The 19,978-nt window shown below is 38.0% G+C and overlaps 1 protein-coding gene across 3 annotated transcripts in view; it reads left to right on the top strand.

The window, feature by feature from the left end:
- The window catches only part of LOC145783861 (uncharacterized), an 85,924-nt gene that overhangs the window by 62,554 nt on the left and 3,392 nt on the right, over nucleotides 1-19,978 (top strand). For all 3 annotated transcript variants that reach the window (XM_082595614.1, XM_082595615.1, XM_082595613.1), the window contains exons 23-45: nucleotides 702-837; nucleotides 1,371-1,520; nucleotides 2,420-2,522; nucleotides 3,728-3,885; nucleotides 4,573-4,686; nucleotides 5,203-5,306; nucleotides 6,160-6,340; nucleotides 6,884-7,005; nucleotides 7,656-7,827; nucleotides 8,128-8,333; nucleotides 8,656-8,831; nucleotides 10,302-10,471; nucleotides 10,687-10,895; nucleotides 11,824-11,999; nucleotides 12,234-12,409; nucleotides 12,538-12,655; nucleotides 13,913-14,032; nucleotides 14,273-14,355; nucleotides 14,933-15,075; nucleotides 15,591-15,732; nucleotides 16,195-16,377; nucleotides 17,875-18,000; nucleotides 18,556-18,811. In XM_082595614.1, coding sequence (XP_082451740.1) covers nucleotides 702-837; nucleotides 1,371-1,520; nucleotides 2,420-2,522; nucleotides 3,728-3,885; nucleotides 4,573-4,686; nucleotides 5,203-5,306; nucleotides 6,160-6,340; nucleotides 6,884-7,005; nucleotides 7,656-7,827; nucleotides 8,128-8,333; nucleotides 8,656-8,831; nucleotides 10,302-10,471; nucleotides 10,687-10,895; nucleotides 11,824-11,999; nucleotides 12,234-12,409; nucleotides 12,538-12,655; nucleotides 13,913-14,032; nucleotides 14,273-14,355; nucleotides 14,933-15,075; nucleotides 15,591-15,732; nucleotides 16,195-16,377; nucleotides 17,875-18,000; nucleotides 18,556-18,811 — 3,524 coding nt within the window. The remainder of the gene's footprint in view (nucleotides 1-701; nucleotides 838-1,370; nucleotides 1,521-2,419; nucleotides 2,523-3,727; nucleotides 3,886-4,572; nucleotides 4,687-5,202; nucleotides 5,307-6,159; nucleotides 6,341-6,883; nucleotides 7,006-7,655; nucleotides 7,828-8,127; nucleotides 8,334-8,655; nucleotides 8,832-10,301; nucleotides 10,472-10,686; nucleotides 10,896-11,823; nucleotides 12,000-12,233; nucleotides 12,410-12,537; nucleotides 12,656-13,912; nucleotides 14,033-14,272; nucleotides 14,356-14,932; nucleotides 15,076-15,590; nucleotides 15,733-16,194; nucleotides 16,378-17,874; nucleotides 18,001-18,555; nucleotides 18,812-19,978) is intronic.

The following is a 19,978-nucleotide window of genomic DNA, read 5'->3' as shown; positions in this document are numbered from 1 at the left end:
AAACCAAAAGTGAGATGGAGGAACGACATTGACAAACAATGCAATACAACCAATTGGTACCAACTAGCACATAATCATGTAAATTGGCATGAAAAGGGGAAGGCTTACGCTCTGCAGTGGGCTCTCACAGGCTGAAAATGATGATGATGACATGTAAGCTGTAGACAGTGACACATTCCTTTAGATCGAATTGCAATTTTAATTGCTTATTGCAACACAAATTTAACATTTACAACTGAAAAGTTATATCTATTGGTCAACACATGGTACAAAGAGGCTGTTCATTTCTAAGAAGAAAAACATTACCAAAAGGTGCTTGGTTGGTTTGAATCATTATCCTTGGTCTGAGAAAGCTTCTGATATGCTATTCCCAGCAGTTTCTCATACTACTAGACTCTAGACTAGAGGATTTGAATCACTGACGCAAGCCCAGCCGCCGAGGTTGACAGAGTGAAGTTTCCAATTGTTGAATTGTTGTTGTCTGTGAATTATTCCATTCACTAAGTGCTGCCTAATGGAAAGCAGTCCCTGAAATGCGTTGCTCAAGCGTACACACCGAGAGCAGAACCTACGCTGCTTGATTGTGAGTTTTCTTCGGGAGCGTAACTCGGCGGACAGTGAAAGAATTACTATAAAAAGGAACGTTCGTTGTCCAGTTCACCAACGAACATTTTACCCAATGCGTGAAACCGTTTTTTTAGACTATTCGATTCCCAGCGAGTAGGTCGGACTTTGCGTTAACTGGACTTCAACAGTACAGATCTTATCAGTTGAGATTGCGAACATATACGTCGGCGGGAGCGAGTGAATGGTCAAACGTTATAACCGCATTTACAGGTAACAATTCCTTTGGTTAAATCTGTTCTTACAGAAAATGCATTTCGTCTCAAATAGTAAAAACTGTCACAAATCGCCGCTTTGAGAAATCTTATTTAAATAAATATAATATGGTTGTAACACAGTTTTAAAATTTCTTTTCTCAAAGACTAAAGAAAAAAAATATATCCAAAAACAGAATAACAAATCAAAACATAATGGCCAACCCATATCTAAGGCTAACAAAATTATCTTTTTACATTTATTGTATGTCTTCAGACGTTGAATCAATGTAAAAGAGACGGCTTTATTCAGCCGAGGTAGGGAGCTTAACATAAGGTCATAATAATAATGAAAAGCAAGTAATATACTGCATGTGTGAATAACTACAGAGGCGATGCCAAAAGTTGCTTGCATTTCACTTAAGTGTTCTGTTCTATATGCTCATAAAATGTTTGTTCAAGCATTTATTGCATTCTACTTTCAATGTATGAACAACTTAATGTTACTTTGTTAACAAAGACTTTCACGTTTGTTCGTCTATTTTCTTTCAGGAGACGTCTGTGACGCAAACAAAACAAGAGAAGGAGCATTAAGCAACATGTGTTTGTTGGACCGCAGTTCCATGAGTAGTGACAATTTCCCGAATCCCTACGAACAGTTTGAGACACTTTATTGGCAAGTTAACTTCGCTGGAAAAGGAGGTAAAAGTTTTTTGTTTTTTTGATGTACTATCGTCTTGCTTTTTCACAAATGCTTGTGAGCACAGGTTTCTTATGTAACAGTCAGTAGTACTGCTAGTTGGTTGGTTGGTTTTGAATCTTTAGGCTATCCTTGAACTGACAAAGCCTTGATAATCTGCTATTCTGCATTCATCAAATGCCGACATTTGCACAACAATCTAACCTCTTAGCGTATAATTTATTCAGAATACTGTAGATTTCGCTATAATACTAGCATTTTCAGCTTATTTATGTAGTAGATTAGAAATTTTTATTTGCATGTATTATTGCAAGCCCATAGTCCAGTACATAAAAAGTAGACAAGTTAATCTACGTACATTATGTTATGATAAGTAACAAATGATCGTTTCACTCTCACAGTGCGAGTTACTGTATATCAGTGTGTAAACTAATCTGTACAAAAACATCCACGAAGCCTTTTTCCAAAGTAGACCAACATGGTTTTGTATCTAAGTAAAGTTTTCGAATATTTTATAACGTTCCAAAATATAACGAGAGCAGTGGCCGAGTGGTTAGCGCGTTGGGCTCGCAGTCGAGAGCCTGCATGTTCGACTCCAGCCACCCGCACTTGCTGTTGTTTCTCTGGGCAAGAAACTTTACGATAATTGCCTCTACCCAGTAATCGATTTCGACTAATGGGTAGTACCAAATTTAAGTCATAAGTAAAGTAGACAACCGGAAACAGACATTGCCGTCGGCTGCAGCGTGGGTCAGGTGTATGTCGGAAGGCGTACACCGATGCATAGCGCTCAAGTCCGCTTTCCCGCAATGCAGGATAAAGATAATAAAACAAACAAAATGTTACTATTTTTTCTGTTTTTATACCAATTCATTGCTGACACTACTTGTATAATTCACAGCTATCAAAATCGTGTTTGATTACTTTTCCACCGAGGAAAATGATGACTTCGTTGATATCGGTCAAGGGCTAATTCCTTTGGAACCTATCAACGTCACTGCCAAGTAAATAACCCAGACAAAAAATCAACCGTTTTTGACATCGATTCAACGTCTGCACGTGCACACGTCAAAAACGGTTGATTTGCTGTCTGGGTAGTTTTTTCATTTTCTTGTAGACCACAGTTGAAGTACAGCATTCAGCGTCGACTGTTTATTTCAAAGTCTCTTGCGCATTGTTTTAAGTACGCTGAGAACTACACGGGACATGTTGTGGCTGTATTAATTCCTCTGCTTACGCTTATGGTTGTGCTTGTTGGATAGTTGACTTGACCATGCTTATTGCTTATACGGCCCAAATAAATATCGACGTGCTGCTGAAGATTTAAAACAACTCACTCAATCTCAATGTATACCGAAAGCAAATAGAACAAGTATCAGAATTCGCGAATCTTGACCACAAACTATCCTCGACCAACGATGAAGAAACTGCAACGCAACACCGGATCGGTCTAGGCTGGGAAGCATTTGAAAAGAATAAGATCTTAACCTCCAATAGAGTCCCAACCAAACTAAAATCAAAAATTTTCAACACTTACGTTTTACCAGTCGTGCTGTACAGCCTAGGATGCGTCAATTGGACCTCCGCAACAATAAAAAAACTCACAACTTTCCAACATTAGACTACATCATGAGAAGCATGACCAACAAAAAATTACTTGACCACATGAAAATAGATGACCTTTTGACTATAACAAAGCTACACCTAATTGCAGCAGCAACAAAATCAAAAAGTCTAAAACTTTTCGGCCATACTAAAAGATCAAAATACGAAGTCAGCAAAATCTGAATGGAAGGTAAAGTCAATGAAAAGAGAAAAAGAAGCAGACCACCAAACCGACTGGCATGGCAACATCCAGGCAGAGACCGAACTCAATTTGATACTGGGCGAGATAGCTAAAAACTGTGACTCGTGGAAACAGATAACCCATGTTGACGCACAATCTACCCGAAGCGGAGATGGCGAATGAATATATAAATATCGACGTAATTAACCTAGTCAAATTAGTAGTACAAAAGTGACAATGAACCAGTCCTATGACTTTCTGTTGATTAAACTATACTCATACTCCATCCCACGTAGATCAACTTATTTGCCACATAAATTGCTTGCTTGTTGGTACAGTATCTCTTTATGCCTTTTTGTTGCATATTTGCATGTGGCTTAAAATAACAAGCAAGTAACTTACTGGTGATGTTCTTGTTCGCAGTGGTATCGTTACCTTTACTGGAAATTTAACGAACGGAACAAGTAGCGTTGCCGATTTACTGTACACGGAAAACGACCAAAATAACGGCGTCATATTTGTTCGATTCACAGCAGACTTGTTCGTATCTGCACCTGGATTCCAAATTCACTACGAAACAAGTAAGTCATTACAATTGTATGAAGCGATAATTTTCCTGTGTGTTCCGACATGTTTTCCTTTTCTTTTCATGTGTCAAATGAGGCAAGTCAAGGAAAGGGTATTTATTTTAAGCTTTTACTTTTTTACATGAATGATTTATAATTTGCATTGAGCAGTCTTTCTGTTGGCTGCTGCATTGACAATTCTTACCTTAATCCTGTGATGTTTGCTGAAGATTTGTCTTGTTTTGCGCCATAGGGTCTGAAGAGACTCATTGACATAATTTGACATTTCTCATGACATTATATTATTGCTTTAGGAGTGAAGTCATTTTGCAGAGAAAATTGATAACAAAAGTAACTTTATTCAAAATGGGATTAAATAACACTAGACTAATAATACTTAATTCTGTTTCTCGGCAGCCGATTGTAGCAAGAATTGGCAGCGATAACACTCTTCTTCAGGGTTATTTCTAATGTTATATATTCCCATTAATTTGCAATCAACAATCTGTCTGTGACTTATACGAGGCAAAATTTAGTTTGGCCTCATCCAGCAGACCCTATATGATCATATTTTCAGTTTTGCCTTGAGGTATACATTTTGCAATTAACATTTTTATTATGAGCAATCAAAATATTGGTCAGTTATTTGAGTGATAATTAAAATGCACTTCTTGGTACGTTTAACTGTATAATCTGTCTTAGATGCTTCTCAGTGCGAGCCTAACCCTTGTTTATCTGGGGGCACATGTTTGCCCACCGATTTTAACTTTGCTTGCGAATGCCCTTCTCTTTGGACTGGAGTACTATGCAGTGAACGTAAGTAAACCACTCTTCAACCTAGAATTTTTAAGCATATCTTTACATTGCGGGAAATAAATAACGTAATCTTGTGGGTTTGGGTATAATTGAACAACAGAACACTTGAGAAACTTTCGTCTAAATAAAATTTGTTCAGCGATAACTTGGGGACGGCATTCCCCAGCAACCTCATTCAAAAACAATAAAATTTTTTAGTCAACCGACATTTTGGGTAATTACCTTGGTAAAAAGTAAACAACAACTGTAGGTTTAGCCTTTTACTAACTCTTGTTGGCATATCTTTTCCTGGACTCCGCCGAGAAGATACTGAAACCAATTTTTGTCTTATCGCCTAAGACCTTCTGCTCATTTTGATAAATAAAATATGACTGCTGATGATACGGTCGGCGATGAACTTGTCCGCTTGATACATCCGACGTCCAAATGAAATAAATATAGTCTATTGAGTTACTTTAGTTTTAGAGTAAAATGTTGCAAAGTTGAACAGTCCACTGATCGATTGTTTCTGTTTAGCACTTGTTGAACTAAACACCAACTGCGAGCCTCTAACCTCGGAAAGCTTCCTCCTGACGTGGTCCGTCGATGAACAATGGGAAGATGACGCGACTGTAATTGAGGTAAGGTTAGTTATGAAACAAGATCGCAGAAGCGACACCACAATCCATAACAATTTGTTGATTAAATTATAAAACTGCCCTCAGTGAACAGTAAAGGCATGCGTTTGTTTCATGACAGTCGTGACATACAAAAGAAAATAAATAAAATAAACAATACATATGGTACTGCTATTTTGCATTCATCAAATGCTGGCATTTGCACAACAATCTAACCTCTTAGTGTTATTTATTAAGTAAGAATCGATTTCGCTATAGTAATAGCATCTTCAGCTTATTCAAATATATGATAAACAAAAATGAACTAGCCTGTAACATGGTTAAAACTAGGGACGGTACATTACGGGACGCGCAACTCCGTTGTTCCTTCAACATTAGAAGGGTCAATTGCCAATTTAACATTTTTTTTACGCTTTACTGCTGGCTTGCTTTCAACTAAAAACCTTAAATTACTTTAAAACCAACTTTACTCTTCTTATATAACCCATAAAAAGTAAAATATTTTGTAAATTACAAAAAAACGTAACCCTTCTAGTGTTGCGGATAAGCCAAAAGCGGATGAAGTTTTGCATCCCTATGATCTACAATCCCTAGGTTAAAACGCACCGTGCAAATAAAGAAATCTTTTCAAGCAGTAGTTACTGTACAGATCACAACATGTTGACTGGGATGCTTTGCTGCAATAGTGACTAATTGGTTTCAATTCATTTATCTATTGCTTGAAACAACAAGTAATCTATTACAACACAAAAATCGACTGCTTTGCTTTTAAGCCATCTATTAACACACAAAAAATAATACGATTTTCTTGCGCAACACTGATGTGCAATAACTTGATTGGGTTATGGTGTCACAGGGCTACACAATTAACTATGCCGGGCTAGCTGAACCAGTGCTCAGGCCAATCGGAACCACAAGCTTTACCATGGGCGGATTCTCGCCTTACGAATCTATCGTTGTGACAGTTAATATCAGACCAGTCAATCCTTCAGCTACATTCATCAACGCAAATGTACAATGCAGGACCGGAGAAGCAAGTGAGCATGATTTCTATTTGATTGCAAAAGAGCTTCAGCAAGTGCTGATCTACCACGCATGCTTATTTCCATGTAATTTTATTTTCCAGCAATAGGCCTCCAGAAACAGGCAAGAATTGAAGTAGAAATTAAAATGTGGCTCAACATCATTCTTTCAGAACAATTTAGTAGTTTTATAATAATACTAAATGTTGTTTTCATATAAAGTTTACAAACTTTTGCCGTTTTTATCGTAAGTTTATTTGTTTCTCCTCAGAATTTACAGTTGATACGGTGTCAAGGTATCGCACAAAGAAACCGATTTAAAGAGATTTTTCGACAGTAGCCTATCTTCTGGATGACCTTCTGAGCAAACACTTAAAATACTTCTGTTCAACACCCATTGAGAGCGTGTTTGTGCAACACAAAGAGACATTGCTTTGAAAATAGATGCAAAGGAAACTTCACTACCTTTCCGTCCAAATAATTGAGACCCCTGACTATTATAGGAGGCTCAATCAGCAAAAATGCACATTTTTATTCAAATATATTTTACTCAAACAGGATCAACAGCTCCTAACTCTCTTTTGCTTTCGGCTACTTCGAATTCCATTCAAGTAAACTACGCAGTGCCCACATCGCCGAATGGCAATCTCGTTGGATACACCATTACATATATCCAACTGGTACTTTTTAATTGTTCAGTAGAAGTAACAACTAAAGAATATTTTGTCAATAACCTAACTTGAAGTCTTTGCAGGCATATTTCAAATGAAACTAAAGTAAATTGGTAATTGACATTTAAAATAGGCTAACCACGTAGCCCCATTTTCATTTTATTTTTTATTTTTAACACTTTTTCTGTTGTTTTTTTTTGTGTGTAAGTTTCACTCTTGTGATCCTGCTTGATTATAAATCTTTAATGTGGTCTCGCTTCGACTTGATCGCACCTAATAGGTAGGGCGTTGATAGCTTTTGCTTGGACGATTCATTTTTGCCACAATGTGATTTGAAGCAGTCACCTCCAGTTATATATTGAAATCTAATATTTTGCAACAGCAAAATCGCATCTAATCAAAAAACTATAGAGCCCTAAATGTAGACGTGAGTTTAGCAGCTACATTTTAGGTTCTTTATTTTTTGTTTAGATTGACCAAGCATTCCAAGCATTTTGGTTCTAAAATGGCATATATTTAAGACATCACAATTTCATAGCAGGCAACACTATGGCTCTTTCAGACGAACATCTGACGGTTTTCTACACTTTTGCAAAACCTCACAAGTAAAATGTTGTTTATGTAATTTGGCTTTAATTTATTGAACGCTTTGTTTCTAGGATGCAGATGACTTCAATGAAGACGCAAATGAAGTCACAAAAAACGTCATCGGCCTCACAGACACAATAACAGGCTTGCGATCATTCAGGAATTATTCCGTTGCTGTAGCTGCTCGCAACGGAGCAGGGATTGGAGAAGCTGTTAGCGCAACTATACTGACGGAAGCAGCAGGTTAAACTTGTGATAATCTTACAGATTGCATGATTGCAGTTGGTTGCATAAAATTGCCTAGATAGACTTCATTGCCAGATACCGCAATTTTGTGAGTTGATATAGGTTGACTGATTGTTTTCGGCAGTCGAGTGAACTGAATAAGGCAAAAATAAAACACCGTATTTTGGTGATCAGACTGACTTCAGTAGCATCGCACCCTTTCTGCCACAAAACACTCGATCATTATTTATATATGAACCAAAACGAACTTTCTTTTTTCTTTTTAGTTGACAAACGATTGATTTTTGTTCTTTTCAGCTCCACAAGAACCTGTGAGCGGCCTCAACGCATCTGATGTTGGACCTCGATCCGTTGTCATAGCGTTTAATCCTCCAATGACGGTGACGGGTTCATTTCGTTACGAGATCAGTTTTGTTCCTGATAACGGCAATCCTCCCATATCAACAACCGTCACATCACTCACTGTATCTGGTCTGACACCTGACACGCTGTATAGCTTTACAGTAAGGATTTTTTTTTCAATTTTGAACATTAAATGGTATCTATCTTTAGTTTTTTCAAAAAAAGGTTTCTTATTTTAAAGATTTTTTTTTAAAGTAAAAACATTTCAGTGTTCTTCAACTCACTGTCTTTTTTACTCGATCTTAGCGTAACAACCCTATAAGACGATTGTTTTCAAGTTTTGTGTTTTCTTTTATTCATAGTCAGCTTTTACCAGCTTTGGGCAGTGAGCGTTTCCAATTTTGTGCAGAGCATTTTTTCTGACTTATCTTTCTATTTTAAACGTTCTTTCTGAAATAGAATATCAATGTAATCAATTTCTAGGTCACTCCTTTCACGTCTGTGCCTGAAGCTGGACCAATCAACTCCGTCACAGCGACAACCTCAGAAAGCACCCCAGGCAGAGTGAGCACACTAGCGGTTGATCCACTATCATCGGCAAGCATTAACGTTACATGGGGGGCACCAAACCAACCGAATGGAAACATAATTGGATACAGGTAGGTCTACAGCTGCAATCATAAAATTATCATTTAAAGCTTTTGCCTCTTTTGAACTTTGAAAGTTGTTTTAATTATATCGATTTTTTGTTCTATTTTCTCTGATTGATCTCATTTATTTATTCTGTACTTTTGTATCATGCTGACACAACACCTCAGATCTGCTGGAGGTTCATAGATTTTTAGGTTCAAACTTCAATCCAATTTATACCGAAATCCTTTACTATGGCAACTAAATTTCAAATTCGAAAATTTCTTTAACAAGAAAAAATGCAACAAAAGTTAAATTTTTAATAGGAATTTTCAAGGCAAACTCATTTATAAAAAATATTGAAGAAATCTATGGAAGTGTAACTCAATTTTGACCAATGTTACATTCGGTGGAACCAGATCGAACTGAATAGAGCCTTACCAAAATTAACAACACTTTTGCACAAAAACAACCTGATTACCGTTTTATATGCAGTGTGCTGGGTGTTGAACTCCTTAAAAAAATTAATGTTTAAATTAATTTTAGGAGATTTGGTATGAACATGAACAAGACATGATTCAACAAAATTTCACAGCAATAGCGCCTAACAGCACGGAAAATCAACAGCCGGCAGCCTCAAGCTAAACCAAAGAGTCACATTTAAGAACTACTCACAGACTGCAACACCATTCGTCATAGCACATGACTAGGGAACTGTGTTCCGAAAGCTCGTGTAATTCGATATTGCCACCACGAACCCGCAGCATCAGACTAATACAGATCGTTAGAATCTACACTGTGAAGTAAGCAACGATCATGCTGCTAAAAGCGAAACTCAATCAATTGCATAAACAAGACTATTCAAACTCTAACATGGTTATTACTATTGAGGTGTAATCATAATACATTAAGTAGTTAATGTTTTTTTTTTTCATTTCTATGTTTACAGTAGATCGTGAAGCCAATGGTCAAGTCCATGCAATGGTCATCATGAAAAGTTACTTTTAGCTATAATTTATTCAAGGGCGACGGAACGATTTTTGACTGGGGGAGAGGATTGTGAAAAAAGGGCACTTTGTTGCGCTGAAAGGCCTATTTTTTTTTTGAAAAGTTTTAAGATAAGATACAGCGATAATGCTCATCTATCAGCTGATTATCGAGTAACGATACAAATGTCCGGTATATAAAGAACAATTGCACGGAAGGATATCATGCTATGCTATTAATGATGCAACATACTTTGATACAGAAATTTGTGTTGTGAATATTATTTTGAGGCAAAAATGAAAGATTATAATTAGGCTAAAAGCGAATTGCAGAAATTGTTATATTGCAAAATGTGCAGTAGCTTACATGACTTTAAAAAGACACCATTGCCCTCCTGCCCCCATCCACAGAAAAATTGAGGGCACCGGCGCCCTTGAATTTTCTACACATAGCAGTTTCCTCATTGCTTTTAAGTAAATTAAAACGAACTGATCCATTTGTATTTATTTCAGTTTGATATGGACACCAGGTGGCGATGCGGTACCAACTGACGTGTCCACTGCAACGTCATTCGTCGTATCAGGCCTCAATACATACACAGACTACGCGATCACTGTATATGCTAGAACCAGTATCGGCGATGGAGAAAGGAGAACCATTTCAACTCGCACCCTCGCCGGAGGTATATAGTTGTTGACACCTTGAAAGACTAACATAAGATTTTGTGTAGTCTAGGCCGAATATGTTACCCCGCTTATCACTATACATAAGGCTGGTGAGATAGCATAGCTTACCAGTGTTAGCCGTAGGAACTGTTACTGCTGCTATCACTGATAATAGCGAATCATCGAGTTCTAGTAAAAACTCCACCACCTCATTACATGGCCTTGTATTTAGCTCCTGTGGGCACTGTTCAAAACGTGGAGGTATCCCTCCAAACAACCCAAGTGGATTTCACCATCACTCCTCCGATGGTGGTAACAGGAGTGTTCAGTTACATAGTGGTGTACACTATCGCAAGCTCGGGAATGAGTGAAACCATTATTACAACTTCCGTCACTGGTTCGTTGACTGGGCTTGTTCCCAACACACTTTACAACGTCGAGGTAAGTTTTTAGAGTAAGCTTCCTTTTATTAGTGGTGAGTAATATCATCTCCCAATTATAAATAATGATTGAGATATGTAAAAGACGCTTTGTAGTTGTTGCATCAAGCGCAATGAGGTCAAGTAGATCAGGCTGCTGCCAGACCAAGTTGTAGTTGGTGGGGATAATTTTTTATACCATCGTTTTTAACGCAGCTTTTTGGAAACGTGCTTTATTTCAGTGTCAATCTCGCGAACTAACCATATTACTGGTATAGCAACGACTAGAAATGGTGGGGGTAAGGGCCTACGTTGTACAGAGTTGAGTGTTTTGTTGCTTTTGTGGGGCAAAAAGGTTTGAAAAAATTAATCTACTTGAACAATCTTCATATGACAACTTTGTGTATTTTTATTGTATCTAAACTTGCTCTTGATGGTTGAATATTTAATCAAAGCAGACAACAAGGCAAAAAAGACAATCTTTCTTCATGTCCACCCAAAGGCATTTTTATTGAGCGTTTTGCCAAGGTACAGACAAATACTCTCGCTATGAGACTCTTCTCAGACAAGTATTTTATCTAGCACAGATGTTCATCAGATAGGCCGTTCAATAGATGCAGGGCCGGTACGCAGGGCCTGCAGGGCCGTTGAATAGGTAAGTTGGGCCTCGTACCAATAAGATCCTCGGGCCCTAAACCAAGCTAATTAAAAAAAACAGTGTATTCAATACATACGTGGTGGTTTCCTCAAGTTCAACGATCCCTTGGAAAGGTTATGAACCCCTAAAATCATCCCGGGTCTAAAGGTACCCCTTGGACCCACTTGACAACGCTGCTGAAGGTATGGATAGGACCCGACTTGCTGAGGAAAATGTGTGCCAGCTAAAGTGGATGTGTAGGTTATACAACATAAAAAATTAATGTTAAACAAAATTATCTCTATTTCAATAGGTTTTTCCTATCAGCGGAGGCATTAATGGAACTGAAGGGTATACTTTCGATTTTACTACAGTTGCCGAACTTCCTGGTCCAGTGTCAGATGTTTCAACTTCAACTGTCACAGCAACTAGTGTAATTGTAAGCTGGCGTCCTCCTGCTAATGCAAACGGAGTTATCACTGGATACAGGTATGGTAGAATATACTGTACAATATATGAAACTGTGAAGTGTAAATTTAATATTTAAGGAGATTAAATTTTTTTCGTGTTACTCAAAAAAATAAAACAAGATTTGAGCTTTTTATAACTTATCAAGACAAAATCTTGCTATTCTCTTTTTTTAATATTTCACTGACAAAAAGTATTGAAATGACAAATATGTGAGAAACTGGGCGGTATAACGAAGCGTTTGGCGTGTTGCAGAGTAACGTGGTCCCCATCGACAGCAACTGGTTCTATGGTGGTACCTGCGGATACCACTTCCTACGAAGTGACTGGTTTGAATCCCTTCACGTCTTACATGTTTATGGTGGTGGCAAGAAATGAGCAGGGAGAAAGTGATGCACCAGTGTCTGTCACTGCAGTAACATCAGAAGCAGGTAAAACAAATTTTCCTCAAACACTATTGACTTCATAATTTCTTTGCGTTTAATTTTGAATACACAATATCTCTGACAAAAATGTTAAACGTTTGGTTTTCAACTTTCAAACTATGCAATCTTTTCAGCTCCAACACAAGTGAGGAACTTGCTGGCCAGCACCATCAACGAAAGCTCCATCACTGTTTCATTCCAGCCGCCCTCTCCAGCCAATGGAGTCCTACTTTACTACAACATTGAAATAACGTAGGACATTTTGTAGTGCATATTTAGCTTACAATTTTGGTAAAGAGGTCACTTTCTTCAACCGCAGACATATAATATATATATATTTAGCTTATGTCCACAAGAATTTACTTCTTAAACTAGTCAAAATGCAAAGATAAATATGCACTCATTCTCAAATTGAGTTTAATACGTTAATCTTAAGCAGAGATGTACGTATACGCCGCAAATTCTACGCCGCAAACTTGTGGTGTAGACTTTTGTTTGCGCTAACGCTTGCAGCCACATTTTTTGGATAGTTGTCGCTTGAGGCTACGCCGTAAAGTTTTTGCGGTTTTTTAGCGCATAGCGTCAACTCATACTTTTTAATGTCTTTTTTTCGCTACAACACGCCAATACCTTCCAGCGCTGCAGTTGAAAGAATGTTTTCAATTGGCAAAGACATATTGAAACCAAAACGCAGCAAAATGTCAGATGAACACTTTCAGATGCTTGTGTTTCTTCGTGGAAATTTAAATTCAAACTAAAACTTGTTTGTTTCGCGTGGTTTATACCGTGTGAATGTTTGGCACCTAGCAAACAAAATTATTTTACGCTGGTGTATGCTCTGACGCTGACGCCGCCAACTTTTTATACAAGTTACGTTGACGCATACGGCGTATGGTTTTTCGAACGTTTGCGTTTGCGCTGACGGCGTCAATATTTTTTGTATGCGCGTACATCACTGATCCTAAGCTATGTTGGACTACACATTGCGAATGCAGCTTGGTTACAGCGTAAACCTTTTTATAAATCTCCAAAACTGTTCAATTAGAGTTATAGGAAAAAAGATTGGCTTACGTTATTTACCAGATGTTTGATTTCTAAGATTAAAATTGCTGTTTTTTTTTTCAAGTGCTTTAGTAGTTTTAGTGGGCATTGAAAAAGACAATAACCACAGATACGGTAAAATAACATCACTAGTAGGCGAATTGGCGGAGTGGCCGATTGGTGACAACATCTGCTCGACTTTCGAAAGGTCGTAGGTTCGACACCATTCCAGGGCACGTGGCTGTGTCTCGGCAAAGACACGGCATGCCAAAATAATGAGAGCAGTTGGCTCGAAGACTAATATGTCTCTTCGCTGATTCCTGTTGTATCGTATCTGTGATCGCAGTGTGCTGTATGTTGTCGCCAATGGGCGCAAAATAAAACAGGATTATTATTATTAGCAGTAGTAACGAAAATCGTCTGCGTTCTGCTGATTAAAAAGTGATGCACAATTTATTCTACTTTCAGACACGATGAAGCTGATTGCTTGGTGTATGACCAAGCCCCATGTGACGTATTCACCAGAGTTTTAAGCGCTAGTCCCACTGCAGAAGTATCTTTCATCGTTACAGGACTGAGACCCTACAGGTGCAAAATGTCTTTGACATTTTCTATTCTATTTTCATCAGTAAAAGCAGCGACTATGTTTTTTTGAAACAAGTCTTTGGTCTGTTAACTAATTGGTCTCTTGAAATGGCTTCAGAAAGAGTGTTTCACTTCATATTTTTTTGGTTGTATCTGATCTTCTTAATGAAGTGCACACAACTTAAAAAAAGCTTTTCATGTTAAATTTCGAAATAGCCAACAGGAAATTTTGGTATTTTCCAGATTGTACAACGTTGACGTAACTGCCAATACATCTGCTGGCGAAAGTGCCGCTTCTCGTTCAACTGTGCGAACTGCATCCACAAGTAAGCTAGGCCTGAATCTGTATAAGCACAAAAAGTTTAAACTTTCTGGTGTTCGATATCAACATCTAACTTCACAATTCATGACACTAGTGCTCAAACAATAAACACAAATAATTCCTTCAGTGCTAGCCAAATTTAATACATTTTATGTAAATTCACAAGTCATCTCACATAGGTCAGTAAAGGTAAAAATGAGTCCCATACTTGAATCTAAGCATCGGTGGATGAGAAGATAAGGTTCTCATTAAAATACTGTAAGCCATCGGCACTAACGAGAGTAGAGTGGCCAGTTTCTTTCTCTCGGTCGCCTTTACTTCAGCAATTACGCCCACCCAATTTATTACACCCTGGGTAGAGGTCAGCGGTGTTTTGTTAACAACCAGCATAAGCCTGGAGTCGAACCAGGATTGCGTGATTGGAAAGCGAGCGCCTTACCCGCTGCGCCATCCCACCGCTTATCTTACATAAGCTAACCTAACCACACCCAAACATTAAACGACGCCTCAGCTATGGGCGCAATCATGGGTACTAATTTAGTTGTTTGTCGCATTTTTTAAAAAGCTTTCCATTCTCTTAGTTCCGGGAGAAGTACAGAATCTTGTTGTGGGGATTGTTTCCTCTACTTCAATCAGTGTCATGTGGGATGCTGCGACCCCCTTTGCTGGAGCGTCCAACTACATTGTCCAAGCAAGTGGCACAACTACAACCACAACTATTGTTGTAAGTGTTCATTTCAAAGAAGAAATTTCAAAATAATTTTATTGCGCATTGATCCATTTTATCCTGTAACTGCATAATCGATGAGTCATTAGTTTTAATAAAACAAAATTAAAAGGGTCAATTGCCAATTAGACATTTCGTACTAAAGTACAATATTTTGTAAATCAGAAAAAAACGTAACCCTTCTAGCGTGGCGGATAAGCCAAAGCGGATGTAATTTTGCATTCCTATGATCTAAAACTCCTAATTCAGACCAGGCCTCCTTCCGGCCATCTTTATGAGCTTTTCGCCTCTTGTTGTTGCTTTCTGCTTCGATCTGGCTTATTGGCACCGATTTCTGTTTTGATCAAATACCTTTCTTTATGTTTTTACTACAAGGAACCATTTCAAATCGAATGTTTTCATTAGATTTTTGCTACACTCTTTTTTTATGTAGTACACTAAGTTTTTTTTATACTGTATGCTGAATCAGCAGTAGGCTACCAACAGCACTGATGAGCTGAATGATTTTCTAGACTGCGGTTATATCGGACAGCCCAAGGCTGACTGAAACGGTAACTCTGAATGGTCTTCCTGAAGGTGAAAGTTATGTAGTTAAAGTCTTTGTCAATACAACTGCTGGAGTTGGAATAACACGAGAAATCACACGCTTTCGAGGTGGGTATAAATTGCTTGAGAGTATTTTGAATTCCAACAAGGTCTGAAAAAATTTCATATGAATTTTCAACCTTAACACCCGATTCAAGTTTGAATCCTCGTCACCAGAATTTCCGGCAGTGATATTTTCGCTTTCTTAAGCAAAAAAATCATGATTAAAGCTAAAACGCACAGTGAAAAATGCAAAGACTATCATAATTAAGAACATGGTAAATGCATTCATTGACCAAAACTGCATACACTGAAGCATTTCGTTAAGAAGCGTTTCAGTTTTTTCTTTAAATTTTCGTTTTGTGCACAAAAGATTTGTCAAAAATTTTCTGGAATGGAAAAAAAATTTTCTAACGTTCTCAGGTTGCTAAAAAATCCGGAAAATAGAAAACTATGCTCTAAGTTTACTTTTATAAAAAATGAAGACTTCTCTCTGACATTTAACACTTTGCAAAATTTCTCTTCGTGCAGTTAACACCATTGTGCCTGGGGGCACCCCAATGATGTCGGTTGATCAGACAGCAGCTGTGAATGCACTCAGTTTCGTCGTAAATAACCCTTGTCGCAGCATCAGCAACTTCTTTGGAGAGCTTGGCGGTCCTTTAGATAGCATCCAAGTCATCGTGAAAGAGGCTTCTGCTCCTGCCGCCGCAAGTAAGTATCGTGTTAGTGAAATATTGTAAGGTTGCAACGTAACCAACCGACATTGGATGTCATCACAATAATAATTTATTTTCTTCTTCTCTCGTGTTGTCGCTATATGTCAGGGCATCCGTTGGTTAGCCACTGCCTGGTTTCGTCATCGATAGAAACTAGGCCTTCCATGCCATGACATGGTCTGTATAGCCGTCAATCCTTGATAATGTGGGCTGCCGTCTGCATTTCACCACACTCACAAGCAGCACTCTCTGCCAAGCCCCAGCGCAACATGTCTGCACCATAGCGTCCAACACCAGTGAGCAAACGGTTACGCCTTGATGAGGCAAGTCTAGAGAAGCCATGGCCCAGCTGGTTCTCGGGCGGGGATCTGAATACTTGGTGAAGTGAGGATGTGCAGCTTGACTATTGTTCACACCACGCCGCGTGGCACCACTGTTTGCTAGGGCTTCCACCAGAGGCTGCCAGAAGGTCTTGTGCAGCGCGTACAAATGGCTTTCTTGATTTTAGCCGCTGCTTTGATAGATATCTCAGCGTGGTTGCGTGTAGCAGATGGCCGGGGTTTAGGGCTTTACGACTCAAGGAAAGAACAGCACGTTGGCGCCGTAGTGCAGCTGGCTCAATGTTTGCAAGGACAGGCAAGCAGTCAGTTGGAGTTGGCAGTCAGATAATTTATTTAGCTCAGCTGGATGCAAAATAGCGTCAATAAAAATTCTCTATAATTGGCGATTTCCGACCAATTCTCGTAGTTCTTCTTGGCTGTGTTCTGTAGTGTAAAGGATTGAGTTCTTGGCAAGAAAGTTTGTGCTGGTCTTCCTTGCTTTTGTTTGCCTTCGATCAGTTTTATAATAGGAGACTTTCATTATAAACTTAGTTTATTGGAAGTCGTATTCTAAGACCCAACCAGATTGACTCCTGCTGATTCGTTGAATCATGTGTTTCTTTCACAGCACCATATAGCAAGTCATTGTGAATATATTCAGTACATGAAGCATGGTCCGTAGACGTTATAACAAAATAAAAAAAGTTTTGTTGAAAATTCCTTTTTTTACAAACTTATCCCTTTCGAGGGCGCTGTGGAAATTTTTCATCTTCAACCTTCTCGATAAAATGCGCTCAAAGTTAATAAAATAACCACACTATCATTCATCTTTTAGAAATTTAACTTAAATTTTTACTGTCAATTTTAGCACAATATTGAATTTGATGAGACAAAAACCACAATTTTATTTAATAAATTTGATTTTATTTTTACTCAGAAATTTTGTTGAAAATTTTCTGTGAAACTACAAAAAACTTCAGGACGTATATATTTTGGTGACGTAAAAAACTCTAAACAAATTTAGAATGGTTTTCTTTTGCCGGTCCTAATGGTGACATGCTGTTAAACTTGAGTTGGATCATCTACAATTTAGTGCAGACTTTCAACTGGCTGACATGTTCGACACAGTCTTGAACAGCTGTAGACTGACGCACATCTTGATGTATTTACAGTTCCGCTGATTTGGGCTACTGCGATAGATCTCCCTCTTGTTCCACCATTCATTGCTGGCACAATTACATGTCAATCACAGAGGAAAAAACGGTCGCTAACTGAAGACGGATTGGGTTATGTCGTCGGTATGTTGAAGGTTTAGGTCAACTTGTTGTTATTACTGAGGCTACAAGACGTTTAAAGTTTTTGGAATCGCAGTCTCTTGAAACTTCATATAACTTAATCCAAAGCTATTATTGTTAAACTAAAAGTAACGGTATTCTCCAAATGATTGCAAAATCGTGATGAATTAGCTTACATACTCAAGAAATTATAGAATACGGTATCTAAAGCGTCGTAATCTTAATCAAGCGTGTTGTCATTGTAATTGCCCATCTATGTATTGTATGCAAATTCAGTGTAGGCCAAAATTAGCACATAGGCTACTGTATGTATGTTTTTTTCTTTCTTCAAATGAGAAAGAAGTTCTGTGGTTTATTGGACTGTTGCTTCTCTATAACCATTTGTGGTTTTGCTGTAGGCTACAATTTTTTATTTCGGTTTTTGTTTTTCAATCAAAGATTAAAAATGCTTCTTTATTTTCTCAAGCATATACAAAATGTGTGCATGTTGGTTGTAAAACGAATGTTCAGCTATTTACCGAGCATCTAACTAGAAGTTTGTTTGTTTTTTGTAAATAGGTGCTAACAGCACCTGTTCACGAACTGATGACACTCCATGCAATGGTCCGTTAATACCAGGAAGAAATTTCGAAGTTGCCTTCCGAGCCCAGAATCCAGCTGGTACATCAAATACCACCGAATACAGCGAGGAATTTGCTATACCAGCCATTGTTTCAACTGGTTTGGAGCCTGGAGAAATAGCAGCCATAGTAATATGTTCACTCATAGTCCTTTTGATCATCATTCTTCTCATCGTTTTCCTGGTCAGGCGAAAGTAAGTCAATCAAAATTTATCTAAACACACTTCCCACGCTGTAAATGAGCTCTATTTTCCATTAATTTAACGTCTACAGACATTGAATCAACGTAAAAAATAGTTTAAATTGCTAGCTAGAACGGTTGAGAAAATGTAATAGCCTATATGACGAATCAAAGACTTTTCAAGGTACGATAATTCAATTGAATTGCACTGTGAAGGCAAATACACATTTTTCTTACGGTATCACTACTTAACAAAGTTTGCATTTATAAAATAGTGAAACATCCGTTAGCGCACACCCAACATTTTGACCAAAAGACGGCTTTTTCCTATTTTACCAGACTAGCAACCGTTTGTTTCTTAAAAGCCGTTTGGATCCATATTTTACTTTTTGTTAAAGCAGATATAAAAAAAAAGGCGTTCATCTATGTTTAATAATTTTGCGAAAGCAAGGATTTCGGTAAACATAGGCGTACCGGGTGGTAGAGCTATAATTATAGACCTTGTAAAACTAAACCAGGATGCTTGATCAATGTAGATACAAACGACCTGTTTTAGCCTGATGCTGCGAGTTCGCTGTGATAGCAGCGGTTTGCACTAGTTTTCGGAACACAGTTCCCTGGTCATGTGCTAGTTAAGAACCACTGATTTCCTCATGTCACATGACTAGGATCTGTGCAAATCCAATGGAAACGATCTGTTCCGAAAGCTAGTGCAAACTCGATACTACCACAGCGAACCCGCAGCACCAGGTTACAGCAGGTCGTTTGTGTCTACATTTGTGAAGGAAACAACAATCATGTCGCTAAAATCGAAACTCCATCTATTGCATAAGCCAGGATATTTGATGACTCAGCAAAAAACAAAGTGCAAGATTACACGTTTTTAATTTTAAGGTATTTTCTGTGAGATTTTTGAAAGTTTTGTTTTTGCTTTCGCGTTGGCAACAAAATAAACTCATTTTTAAATTAAAACTAAGCCAAATTCTTTAAAAACGAAACGAAATATACTGAGAGATTTTGGTGCCAGTAAAGTCCCGTTGAAGTGAATTTTTGTCGAAGCGAGTTTAACGTTGGTTTTGAGGCATATTGGCCTTTGTTAACTTATTCGCTTTTTAAAAAAACTATTAGCGTGACGTTACATAAATAGTAGCCTAAAATAACACATAGTCAAAACAGTCAA

Source organism: Aplidium turbinatum, chromosome 15 (genome assembly GCF_918807975.1).
Source record: "Aplidium turbinatum chromosome 15, kaAplTurb1.1, whole genome shotgun sequence".
Lineage (NCBI taxonomy): Eukaryota > Metazoa > Chordata > Ascidiacea > Aplousobranchia > Polyclinidae > Aplidium > Aplidium turbinatum.
Note: the sequence above shows the minus strand (reverse complement) of the source record. Positions and strands in the feature narration are given on the sequence as shown.